Raw genomic sequence first — 12762 nt, 5'->3', positions numbered from 1 at the left:
AATCTGTGGTGTTAGATGGAAACACGCTTCTCCTGGCTGTATGATCTTAGCTCCTCACCTCGGAGCTCACTTCTTCTTCATGACCAGGACCAGGATGTGATGAGTGGACCGTGCGTTCTTTCTGTAAATGATCAGGAATATAAGAAGTAATAACTATACAGTTGCTAATCAATCCATCGTTGGTTTATTGCAAGAACTAAGTGAAGAATTGCATTGCATATCCACTGTGTACCATGGAAGGTGTAATGCTGGAGGGGCCTGAGGCCCAGTCATGTGGATAGAAGACCACTATCACCCTCTAGTGGGAGTTCTGCATTTCATCCTATAAAACCCTGTGACAAGCTTACCATTTTGCCTGCATGTGTGTATCTTTGAGTGTGAGGGTGAGTTTAAGTTGCTGACCTTGCCAGCTTCACTGTCCGGCCGTCCAGAGTCTCGGTCAGAGGACTTGCCGCTGGTGAGGCTGTCCAGAGAGTGACAGGAAGTGGCTTCAAACAGAGCCTCGTAGGGGCTCTCCTCCTCGGGCCTCGGGGCCAGCCCCGAGATCAGCTCACTGACCTTCTCCATGTCACCTATAACACAGGCCAAAGACAAACAAAGTCCTTAGCTGAACAGCGGTGTTGTAGTCGAGACCACCTAAACCGAGACCAAGTCATCACCAAGACCAGAGTGCATCGAGACCGAGTCAAGACCAAGGCAGGGCGAGATCGAGTCAAGACCAAGACCAGACCAGTGCGAACCCCACACTGCATGACACGATAAAATGTGGAAAATGCTAACCATAGGCACTCCTCAAATTAATCTGAAAGATTCACATTCCCATTAAAAAAAACTAATTAAGATTCTTCTTCATTCACCTCTTTTATTTCCATAAGTGTATTATGAGAAATGCATTGATAAAATAATCAAAAGGGCAGTTGTGGTCTTGACTCCTCTTAAAGGAATACGCCACCGTTTGTTGAAACAGGGCTTATCACGGTCTACCCTGGCTTTAGATAGGTGGGCCAACGTATTTTTTGTCTCAGTGCAAGTAATTAGGTTGTTTTGTTGGCTCGCTTTTACTCACAACATGCTAACCGGCAACATAGGATTCCATTCACTACGCTAAGCTAACTAGCGGCGGCGCTGCCGGTGTTGCACCAGACCAAAATAATGCATGCACAACATATGCGTTGGCCCACCTATCTACAGCCAGGGGAGACCGTGATAAGCCCTATTTCAACAAACGGTGGCGTATCCCTTTAAAGTGATGGTTCGGAGTAATTCACCCTAGGGTCCCTTGCACCATGACCTCGAGCCAAACACCCCCCCAGAAGCTTTTTTCACCTGGGTCTAACATTGGGAGCGTTAGCGTAGAGTAGCGTTATCAGCTGAATAGCTTAGCGCAGGGCCCGGACTACCGTTTGTATCTGTAAGTACCAACTTATAACGCCCGAAATGATACCAACGCGTCTACACTAGTACATATAGGTTATGTACTCATAAAACGATGGATTGGAAAGTTTGTAAGTACACCAGAAGTTTATGTAAATAACACTTGCCTGCTGGCTTCTGCTCTCTGCTGTTGTTGTTGCTGCTGTAAGACGAGTGCTTAGGGCCGTCTACAAATTACAACACCGAAAAGAGATGCATTAACTTTTTTTTTTAAGTAAGTGCTGTAGTATAACTAGCAGGAGACAAGTAATAATTGAGGTAAGTTTGGAGACATTACCTTATTTAATCATTAATTAATAAATATTTTAGTCGTATCTCTTTTCGGTGTAGTCATTTGTAGACGGCCCTAAGCACTCGTCTAACTGCAGGTAGCAGCAGCAGCAACAGAGAGCTGAAGAGAGCAGGCAAGTGTTCATAAACTTCTGGTGTACTTACAAACTTTCCAATCCATCGTTTTATGAGTACATAACCTATTTGTACTAGTGTAGATGTTTGGTATCATTTCGGGCATTATTAGTGGGGTCATTTACGAGATACAAACGTGGATCCATTAGCCTCTGCGCTAAGCTATTCAGCTGATAAAGCTACTTCCCCCCCAACCCCCCCCTTTTTTGGCCCCGGGGAAAAAAGCCCCGGGGGTGCTTTGGCTCGAGGTCATGGTGCAAAGGACCCTAGGGTGAAATTACTCCGAACTATCACTTTAATACGGAGACCGAAACAAGACCGAGTAAAAATGCAGTCTATTCCGAGATGAGACCTTCAAAAAGATAAATCTCTGTGTAAAGCTCTGTGTTTCCTGTTTAAACTGCTGATTTAATCACTGCTAATAACAGTTCAAACAGCCTAACTTTTCTAACATCAGTTAAATCTTACCCTTTTTCCGTGGGCTGGGACTCTCCTGAGGTGGAGGGATTGGTGGAGGGGGGAGGTCTATGACAGGGGCTATTCCAGCCATGTGACCTGCGACAGAAAGGAGAGGTTTCATAAATGTAAAAATAAATGAAGAGAATACGTCCCATTACAGTTCTTGGTTTTCAAATGTGGTCTTCACCTTGGATCAAAGCAGCTATCTCTCTGCTTTTCTGGGAGGGCATGGCCTTAACAGTGTCCTGCGCTGTCTTGCCCTTCGTGTCGACGATGTTCACATCGATACCTGATGAATGGAACGCTCGAGTGTTAGGTGTGGGTTTTTGCTAATTTAAATTGACTTCATGGAAGCGGTGTTGATTAAGAGCAGCAAGAGATGCAAACATTGCTTGCGTGGCACTGAAGTCTGACCTGCACTGAGAAGTCTCTGTACCACATCCGTCTTCCCATACAAGGCTGCTTCGTGGAGAGCACTGCCTTTCTCCGTCTGAGCAGAAAAAAAGAAACCAGAAAGATAAAGAGCCAGGAGGCACAGAGAGAGTCGAGACGGAGGACAAACAGCAATGTGTGACACGAATAGGATTAGTAGGAAAATTAAAAGCTCGAGCTTATTTCTTTCCATTATTGCCAGCACCCACATGGTCGGGCTGTTGAGCTAAAGCTGTCACTTGTTGCCATAGCAACTCCAAACATCCTGGGCTGTGGCTGCCTCAAGCCAGAGAAACTGATCATGCTGTTTCCCGGCCCCAAAAAACCCGCTGATAAAATAACCTTTTTTTGCCCACAATCACCAACCCCCACCATTGTTTTTTTCCAGAGGACTGTAAATCTTTATAATTATTTAAATTGTTGTTAGTTGTTGACACTTGTCCCTATACATGCAACAAAAATGACAAAGGGGGAAACGGTTAGAAAAAAATCTGTAAGTAAAGAAGCAGCGATGACTATTTTGCCAAATATTTTTAAATTTGATTGAAAGAGACAGTTTTTTTATGTTATTGTTGTCGCAATTATTTCTGAGACAATTAAATGTACAGCAACATTTGGAATTGTGACAGCTCTAGTATGGCAACTTCCGGATTTATGTCCATCCCCCAGTCCACTCCTCTACTGACAATTATGTGGTTGAGAAATCAAAGCAGATCATTTTCCAGCTCAGAGGACCGTGTTAATTGAAACCTGCAGGATGGAAGGCCTGAAGGACACTGGACAGGACTCTCCATCCTTGATTCAAAGGAAAGGAGGACAGAGTAAAGGGGAAAGTATCTTCAGACAGATGGATGGCACAGTTTGGTACAGAGTCAGGGCCACAGGGCCCACCAGGGGGAGCAAGGCAAGCTCTGCTTTGATACCACAGCAGTTCCTTTGCAAACTGAGAGCTTAAGAGTTTTACATTTAATCTCATAGCTTTAGTAAGGAAGTAGCGAGAGGAAGTGCTGCAAGAACAGATTAAGTTACCCAACATGATTTTGAGCATGACAGCACATCAAGACACACTCGCAAACTCAAGTTCAGACACACAGAGACACAGACAGAAACCCACCTCGTAGTTGATGTCCATGCCAGCGTCCAGCAGCACCTCCACCACAGACAGGTGTCCGTTCCGAGAGGCCAGATGCAGCGGCGTGTGTTTCTTGGTGTTGCAGCTGAGCAGGTTGGGGTGGGCACAGAGCAGCAGCTTGACTACTTCCAGGCGGCCATACAGCGCAGCCAGGTCCAGTGGAGTCTCAAACTTGTTGTTCCTCATGGTGGGGTCGGTCAGCTCCTCCAGCAGCAGCCGCACCACCCGGGTGTGGCCATACTGAGCAGCACAGTGCAGCGGCGTCTCATTGTCATTGTTCTGTTAGGGGCGGATGTATGGGTGAGAAGCAGCACGGGACACAGACACACACACAGTAAACAAAGTGACACGTAGATGAGAAAAAAAAAAAAAAAAAAGGAGATCAGAAGAGAAGGCCCATTGAATCAGGTTTGTTAATGAGGAAGAACAGGTGACTCAGCGGAGTCATCGTGAGGTTAAACCAATCAGTGCGAAGAGCCCGCCACATTAAAAAGCACCAACAACAAAGAAGCACATAGTGAGGGGGGAGGGGGGGGATATGTGGCAGAGTGGGGAGGGGGGTGGGTCTGGGTGGAGGACTGGCAGACATGCATGGACTAATGAGGACAGGTGTCAGGGACACCGGGTGCCAGGGGACGCAGGGTGCTAGCAGAGGCACCCAGACGGGTGTCGATCAGTGTTTCGCAGGGTGCTAGCAGAGGCACCCAGACGGGTGTCGATCAGCGTTTCCCAAAGCCAAAAAGAGGACGTCCTCAAATTTCTTGTTACGTCCACAACTCAAAAGCTCTTCAGCTTACTGTCGCAGAGGAGTGAAGAAAATATTCACATTTAAGAAACTGGAGGCAAAGAATTTTCAGAAAACACCATATTTTTGTTGTACTAAACATTACTGCAGCTCCTCTTTTCACTCTGTGTTGAGCGCTCTGTTTTAGCTACAGAGTGAGGCGTCGCGCTTCTGTTCCATTTTTGTTGGGAGGCGCACATGCGCAGTAAGTACTGCTAGCTTGTCAGTTGCAGAGTATGAGGACGTGCCACGCTAGCAGCTAGGCGAGCATTATAACGTGTGTTACAAAGTGACCCACGTTTGTCTCTGAAGTAAAGGCTGGACTACAGTAGAGCTGTTTAGAGCAGTTTGTGAACAGTGTTTTCTGTTGGAGATGGTGAGTCCCTTTGGGGGGGACTTTGGGCTTTTTCACTTTGTAAACCTATAAACGTGCACAAAAAGATATATAACACAATAAAGGAAAGGGGAAAAGCCAAAAAGCATAATAATAGCACTTTAATAGTTGACAACTAATTGATTCATCTTTGCAGCTCTACATTGTATCGTTGTAGTTGTGGTGAGACCTGGCCCATTAGGACTGCACTAATGCAAGATGGGCTGTCACATTTATGAGGCACTATTTCTGCCCGCACATCAGAGCACACCAAAGGCAACAATCATGGGAGTTTTAGACATAAGAGTCAAGGGGAAGACATGAGGGTTGCATTTCCACATGCATACCATTGTGACTGTTGTGTTTCTAGGGTAGCTGAGAGAGAGGGACTGCATGAAATGGCCTGGGTAATTGCCTGAGAGTAATGTTAACTCAACAATACTCTGTGTATTATGGCACACACTGACTCACTGGAATTGTGAGAAAAATAGTAAGGAGAGGACGCTGGAAAGATCAGAATAAAAGTCCTATCAACAACCAGTGATGGCCTGGTGTCCTTTAATGTAAATAAATTTACATTATGGTCATTAATTATGTGCAAAAACAAAAATGATCTCATCTCAAAAATCTTCAAACACGCTAACAGACAAGAAGACAAACAGCAATTAAAAGCAGTAATTACAATGTAAACTCAGTAAGTGGTGCTTATTGGATCTAATGACGTGCATGCAGCAACAAGATCAATGTGTAATAGACCTCCAGCACTGTTGATGCTCTCTATCATGAACAGCCAGCAGGGGGCAAACCCTGCAACTCAGGAGCTGAACTGAGATTATGGCGTGGGAATACTCTCTCAAACAGTTTACACACAATGACAACATGGACAGTCATCATTAAGTCTGTGCTGCTGGGTTGTAACTAGACACGAGGGAACAGCATTGCAGAAAAACCACCATCGAGTAGTATAGTAATAGATGCCATTAGAGTGGAAAACAGCATTACAATCACCTCTCTCAATCTCTCAAGATGTGACCGAATTGCAAACCTGTGATTCTTGGCAATCTGCAAATAAAACCTGTATAACTATACAGCTCTTTGGCTCTGTTCACGTATTGTGCGTATATGGGTGTGGCAGATAATGCCAGCTATTGTGGAACCACATGCTCCGAGAGGCAGTCATTCCAGGCACACAGATCAACCTACAAAAGGGCTGACAGCTGGCAGGAGAGGGACCCCCACATGGACACGCATGATGCCAGTTTGAGGGGACTCCCCATAGAAACATGCCAGCTGTGCCACTGAAGACAGGTTGTCATGTGGAGGGGGCAACAGGGCAGTTTTAGACAGGTGTCAGTAGTCCCTTAAATGAGACTTTCTCAAAGACCTGGCGCCAGATGGGATCAGCAGGTATCACCTTCATTGTTGGAGGGGGAAAAAAAAAAAAAAAAAAAAAAAAAAAAAGAGAGAGAGAGAGAATTGTACTACACTGGCAGGTCACAGCTTGAGCAGAGAGAGCGGAGGTGGAGCTTAGAGAAAACAAAACGACACCTGCCTATCAAAAGAGGGGACACAGAGGCTGGCTGGGAAAAAAATACAAAAAACACACACACTCTTCTCTTGGGTGAACTTAACTGAACAAAACTAATGAAGAAAAAAAAAAAACAGGCTTTCTCTGAGAACTAAACCTAAGTGACCTCAGTTTTAACTGCCTGGGTGTTTTCATTTGGGATTTGTATGCTTGTTTCTCTTTGGCTCAAAACAAACTCCCATGTACGCACTTGTCACAGAAAAAGGGCCGGACCGCACACAAAAAGAACATGCCGTCTTTCATCTGTAACAAACATTTGTCACCGCTCTTTAGAGAGATTTACACGGAGGATTCAGATGACTTCAACTGGCAAACATCCACGCTGGGATTGCATTAGCATGATTCACCTCCTCAAATATGCAGGTCTGCTGCTTCAGTGGTAATCTAGGTAAATCTAGCATACAGTGATTTACACAAAGCATCTAACACAGCGGACTCAAACAACATGAACATGAAGCCTTTTGTCACAATATAAAAACAGGAGTGCAACATAAGACACCTCGTGGACTGAGTCTGATCATGTTAAGGCCCCTGGGTCTCCGTTGCCAGTGTGGTGGTCAGTGTTTTACAGCTACGTGTCAGCCAGCATCTGATCGTATTAAACATGGCTGACCAGCCACTTGACTCACTGATAGGAACCAACCGCAATGAGACATCGAGCCTTGCCTCCTCTGATGCAAGCGGTGCGACGCGAAGTTATCCACACAGGGGCCTCTCGACTGCAGTGCCTCTCCAGGGACTCCACCAACCACCTCCATCCCTTGAGTTTTGACTATGGTTTGTCTTTTGTTTAATATGCTCTTTTGCTAAAACATAATCTGCTCACCTACTAGGTGAAAAAAAGTTAATCCCACTATGGCCCAGGAGTATCTTTAGATAACGGACCCAACTTTTAGTCTTTATTTCTTATTTCTGGGATTTACGTGGAGAACGTACAGTCCTTAGTGCAACTTTCCTGTTGAAATTGTCCTGGGCAATATACTATATTTATGTGCTGCTACATACAGGAGAGTCCACACAAAGTTTGTCTAATCTGTGTTGTAAGGGAGACTTTTAAATGTTTAGCACATTGAGTGCCACTTCTATAAAGCTGCCATGTCACCATCAATAACCAGGCAAAACTTGGGTGTAGCACTTGCTAGATTTCAGAAGCATTTGTGCTGATTTATTCATCGAAGGCCATTTAAAAAAAAAAAAAGCCAAAATATAGAAGCCACAACTTGAAAAACAACTTCAATCTATTCTACAGCTTCTGCAGGCACAGGAGTTGCATTGTTTGATATCCACATGCAACACATTATGTCATTAAAGTGATTAAAAATAAAAAATAAGAGTCAAACATGGCATAAGGGGAACTAAAAATGGGTAACCTGGTTTTAAACTAATTCTAGCAGACGGATAGCCCCGCAGCAAAAGGAAATCTACAAACATTCATTTGTGATTTCCAGTGCAACACTTTCATATCCTTGTATAAGAAGGACTCAGTGAGTTGCAGCACGAAATCTCACTCTATAAAAACAGGATCGGCCTTATCAGAGCAGTCAAACAATCGTGTACTAACAAGACAGAGCTCTGAAGGCTGTTACACAAAATGTCACCAATAACTAGCTGCCTCGCTGGGAAAGAGATTAGAATTCATACAGCACAGCCAAGACTTCCTGGACAGTACGTGAGGTTTTTTTTTTTTATGAGAAATGATGGAGAGAACAGAGGATGTTATGATTCTCACAACCTGGGGCTGGGAGATGGTAACGCGCTTTGACTAGCGACCTCTGTCACGTGACGCGCAGGCTGGCAGCAGAGCGCGGCAGAGGTTACGTCACCCTGGCCCCTGGTAGTGGTAGTAGTAGTAGTAGTGGTAGTGGTGGGAGGTGGTGGTGGTGGTGGTGGTGGTGGAGGGGGCTGAGCAGCTGTTGCAGCTAGTGTGCCAAAGGGCTGCCTATGCTCGCTGCGTGCCCACGTCCACCATTACTGCCTGACATCCTGACACAGACATTCATTAATGATAACCTAGAATGGCGAGGAAGGTGTGTGTGTGTGTGTGTGTGTGTGTGTGTGTGTGTGTGTGTATGTATGTGTGTGTGTGTGTGTGAGAGGGGTAGTTAGTGTGTTTTGTAGGTCTGAATGTAGTCAATTAACCGACTAATTAATCAACTGACAGAAAATGTCATTTATCAAGCTAAAATGCAGAACGTTTGTGGTTACGTTTACGTTTAGCTGCTTTGCTCATTTCTATATTAATTTCAATTAAATATCTTTGGGTTTACGACTGTTGGTCGGACAAAACAAGCACTCTGGAGGGACAATCAGATAAGCGTTTTCTCTTTAATTTAAAAGAAAATTCAATAATCTAATGATCTAAATCTAAATAATTGTAAGTTGCATCCCTAGAATGTTCTTCCATTTGTAAAGCAAAGAGCCCAGTGAATGCTTTCTATTTCTAATGCACAGCAACAATAACATAAAGGCTGACTTTAACAGTGGATTTATATTTGGACACTGTAACGCATTCCAAAGTTAACAGACCTTGCAGGCCTATGATGTGATGAATGTCTAACTGGCTTCCTGCCATAGATTGTAATTCTGTGTACAGTGGACTTTTTCTCCTTTTTACAGAAAAGATTAGTTTCCCCGTCATATTCCACTTAATTAAATGGGACTTTCCAAACATAACTAACCTAAAAGCCTTTAAGCTCTTAAGATACCATCTCTGCAACTGAAACAAATGGCTCCAGCAGCCATATAAGACACACCCTGGAATTTGCAAACAAGAATGCATGACAATAGAGAATTCATGATGCTTCTGTTAAATAACAACACGTCGGTAGCCCTGGTAGCTCATCTGGTAGAACATGTGCTAAGGCTGAGTCCTTAGCACCCCCGCACCCCCCCCACCTTCTTGCCTATCTACGGCTGTACAACCTAATAAAAAGGCAAAAAAGTCCCAAACAACTTTAAATAACAACACATCTCCTCAAGGACTCCTCAAATGTGCTTCTACCATTTGTTGGCACGACAGAGACAGGAACAGAGGACGAGCAGAGAGCAGAAGGTAGAGGGAGGAGGGGGGGGGTTTGATGGTGCTGCTGAGGGAAGCGCTGGACACTGAAGTGACAGACAGAGGGGATAAATGAGCGCGCTGGCAGACTGTGAGCGTTGGGCCCAGAGGAAGGAGGGGAAACTCTGCATCACTGATAATGAGGTGACCAAGTCCCAAGAAAGAACTTCTGCTCTTACTTAACTGCACACCAAGCCTGACAGATACACGTACAATCCATTTCCAGTCTGAATATATAAGCCCATATCTGTCCAACGCCAAAATATTTTTGCCTTTATTCTTATTAAATGTGGCTGATTTATCTCGGTCACCTTTGAATTTGTCCAGTGTAACTTCCAGTGCATGGTGGAGTTCACGCTAATGGCAGAGCGCCCTCACATCTGAGCCTGGGTCAGAGAAGTCATCTAAACATATATTGTATTCGACATTTGACCTATATAGGAAGATGAAGCGTGGGTGAGAGGTAGCATAATATGAGTGGGGGGCAGACTAGGGGCTATATATTATATGTGTATGGAGTAATACACAGAATGTATGGTAATTAACAAAAAGGAGGTCAATGAAGGCATTCATTAAAAACGGTCTCTGCTGAAGCCAGGGGTTCCAATACAATTCTCATTGAAAGTATGCTGAATGTCCAACTGCCCAGGTTGTTAGATAAGATAATTAGATGATGATAATGATTAGATAATGCTTAGGCCATAATTCCTCTGATGAAAAACGATGAAAAGCATATATACAGTAATATGGCGTAAGAGGAAGTCGGCGCTGCAACTGATGATTATTTATGATCATTGATTAATAAACACATTATTTTCTCAATCCATTGTCTTTAGATGTCTTGTTTCAGTTCAACAACCACCGCATATATTTAATTTATAATTATGTGAAACGGAGAAATCCTACGTGGAGTAGGAAACAGAGAATGCTTGGACTTCGACTTTACCGATTACTGTACTTGAAACAATTAGTCTATTAAATAGTCAATATTAAATAATTAGAATATAAATAATGAAATAATCAATTAGTGAAATGACAGAAAATCAATCAGCAACTATTTTGATAATTTATTGATTATTCAAATCATTTTTCAAGCAGGAATAAAACTCTGTTTCAAAGTTCTCAAAAAAAAAAAAAAAAAACAAAAAAAAAAAAAAAAGCTTTATTTTGTCTTGCGTGATAAGAAATGGATTGTTTTCAAATTTGAACGAGCAATTTCATGACACCAGCTTGGGCTAAATTGTGATTTTCACCATTTTCTGACATTTTATAGACCAGAAGAACAATCAATGAATGTAGAAAATAAATGCCAGATTAATTCCTGATGAAAATGATCATTAGTTTTGATTGGGCAGTGGTGGCCTAAAGGTTAAAGAAGCGAGCTTGTGACCACCGGGAGGTCGTCGGTTCAATCCCCAGGCCGACAGGATAAAATCTGGGTGGGGAAAGTGAAAGAGCAGCGCTTGTCCCTCCCTCATTACCACCACTGAGGTGCCCTTGAGCAAGGCCCTTAACCCCAACCGCTCGGAGCTGCTCAGTGGCCAGCAGATCAGACTGTGTTTGTACTGGGCAGCTTCCAGGTATGAATGTGTAACCGTGTAAATGTGACAGGTCGTCGTTGCAAATGAGAATTTGTTCTCAATCGACTTACCTGAATAAATAAAGGTTAAATAAAAATTTTTCTTGTAGCCCTAAATCAATTATCAAAGTGGTTCCTGGTTCATTTTTCAACTAATTGGTTAATAAACTAATCATTGTAGCTCGAGTGTCTAAAACTTGCTATTTTTGTCCCCTATATTATATATATATATATATATATATATATATATATATATATATATATATATGAATTAGAATTAAGCAATAATCTAGGTCAGGTTGTTGTAGAGTTAACACACACACACTTGCTTTTTTTGTGAATTTGTATTACAGTATGAATATGTGCTAAACCCAATATTCAGATGGTGGGGTGAGTCCAGGCCATGCCCTGTGATGAGTGGTTAGCTCTCCCCTACTGAGGCGTTTGAAGCATCAAAGCAGCCAACCCACCCAGGAAACGATCAGTAGAAGACTCAAGTGAGCACAAACTGAATGAATAAACATTGGTCTGGCTGGCTTCCTGGACCAGGATGACAGAGAATTGGACCAAGTCCAGTCTGACTTCTCCAGTGTCCCTGAAGGGGACCACTGAAGCCCCAATCGTCCCTGAGTCCTGGGCCCCACTTTAAGCCTCAACACACACACACACACACACACACACACACACACACACACACACACACACACACACACACACACACACACACACACACACACACACACACACACACACACACACACACACACACACACACACACACACACACACACACACACACACACACACACACACACACACACACACAGGTTAGCTCACTTGTCTGCACAAACACACCACATATCTCCACTGGGTCACTCACCACCACTGTACCGTGACACTGTTACTATGACAACGTCCCACCTCTTCCTCTCCTCAGCAACGCAAGCTCCCAAGCACAAACCGGGAGGTGGGGAGAAGAGGAGGAGGAGGAGGGGCAAACACACCCATTTACACACTCACACAGACAAGCATGGCATGGAAATCTTTCTCTGATGCTGATGCAAAGAGACTGGTACACTGAAACCCTCCCATCATCCTCATGAGATGGCTCTCTGCTCCTGGAGTATGATGAGAGGGGAGACAGGATGCACCCCGCCCACTCAGTCACATGATGTCATCAACCATGGCCCCAACCATGGCCAGAGTATCTACACTGCATCCACACTTTCTGATTTATTCATAACACAGCTTCAATTATTCAGGCTCGTGACCAGTTAGTGGTCCACAAACTATATCCCGAAAGTGTTTACATTAAGATATCATCCGTAATCTCAGCATGTTAAATCCATCAAATAGACTAAATGGGAGGGAAAAAAGACAGTAAGACAACCACTGCAGTGAAATTCACACTCCACTATAATATAGCCGCATTAAAGAAAGCCAGCCTTCCCATCCAAACGCTAAGAAGATTAGTCCAGGGGAAATGCGACAATGTTCAAAAATAGTGCACAGCTTTAT

The 12762-nt window shown here is 43.8% G+C and overlaps 1 protein-coding gene across 12 annotated transcripts in view; it reads right to left on the bottom strand.

Annotated features, from left to right (window-relative positions):
- Window positions 1-12762, bottom strand: part of LOC120558842 (ankyrin repeat and SAM domain-containing protein 1A-like) — a 74477-nt gene that overhangs the window by 45487 nt on the left and 16228 nt on the right. For all 12 annotated transcript variants that reach the window (XM_039800130.1, XM_039800120.1, XM_039800125.1 and 9 more), the window contains 6 exons: window positions 3845-4141; window positions 2713-2788; window positions 2486-2587; window positions 2308-2394; window positions 403-572; window positions 59-121 (listed from right to left, as the gene is read on the bottom strand). In XM_039800130.1, coding sequence (XP_039656064.1) covers window positions 59-121; window positions 403-572; window positions 2308-2394; window positions 2486-2587; window positions 2713-2788; window positions 3845-4141 — 795 coding nt within the window. The remainder of the gene's footprint in view (window positions 1-58; window positions 122-402; window positions 573-2307; window positions 2395-2485; window positions 2588-2712; window positions 2789-3844; window positions 4142-12762) is intronic.

This window comes from Perca fluviatilis, chromosome 5 (genome assembly GCF_010015445.1).
Source record: "Perca fluviatilis chromosome 5, GENO_Pfluv_1.0, whole genome shotgun sequence".
In the NCBI taxonomy this organism is placed as follows: Eukaryota; Metazoa; Chordata; class Actinopteri; order Perciformes; family Percidae; genus Perca; species Perca fluviatilis.
This window is presented reverse-complemented; position numbering and strand designations above follow the sequence as displayed.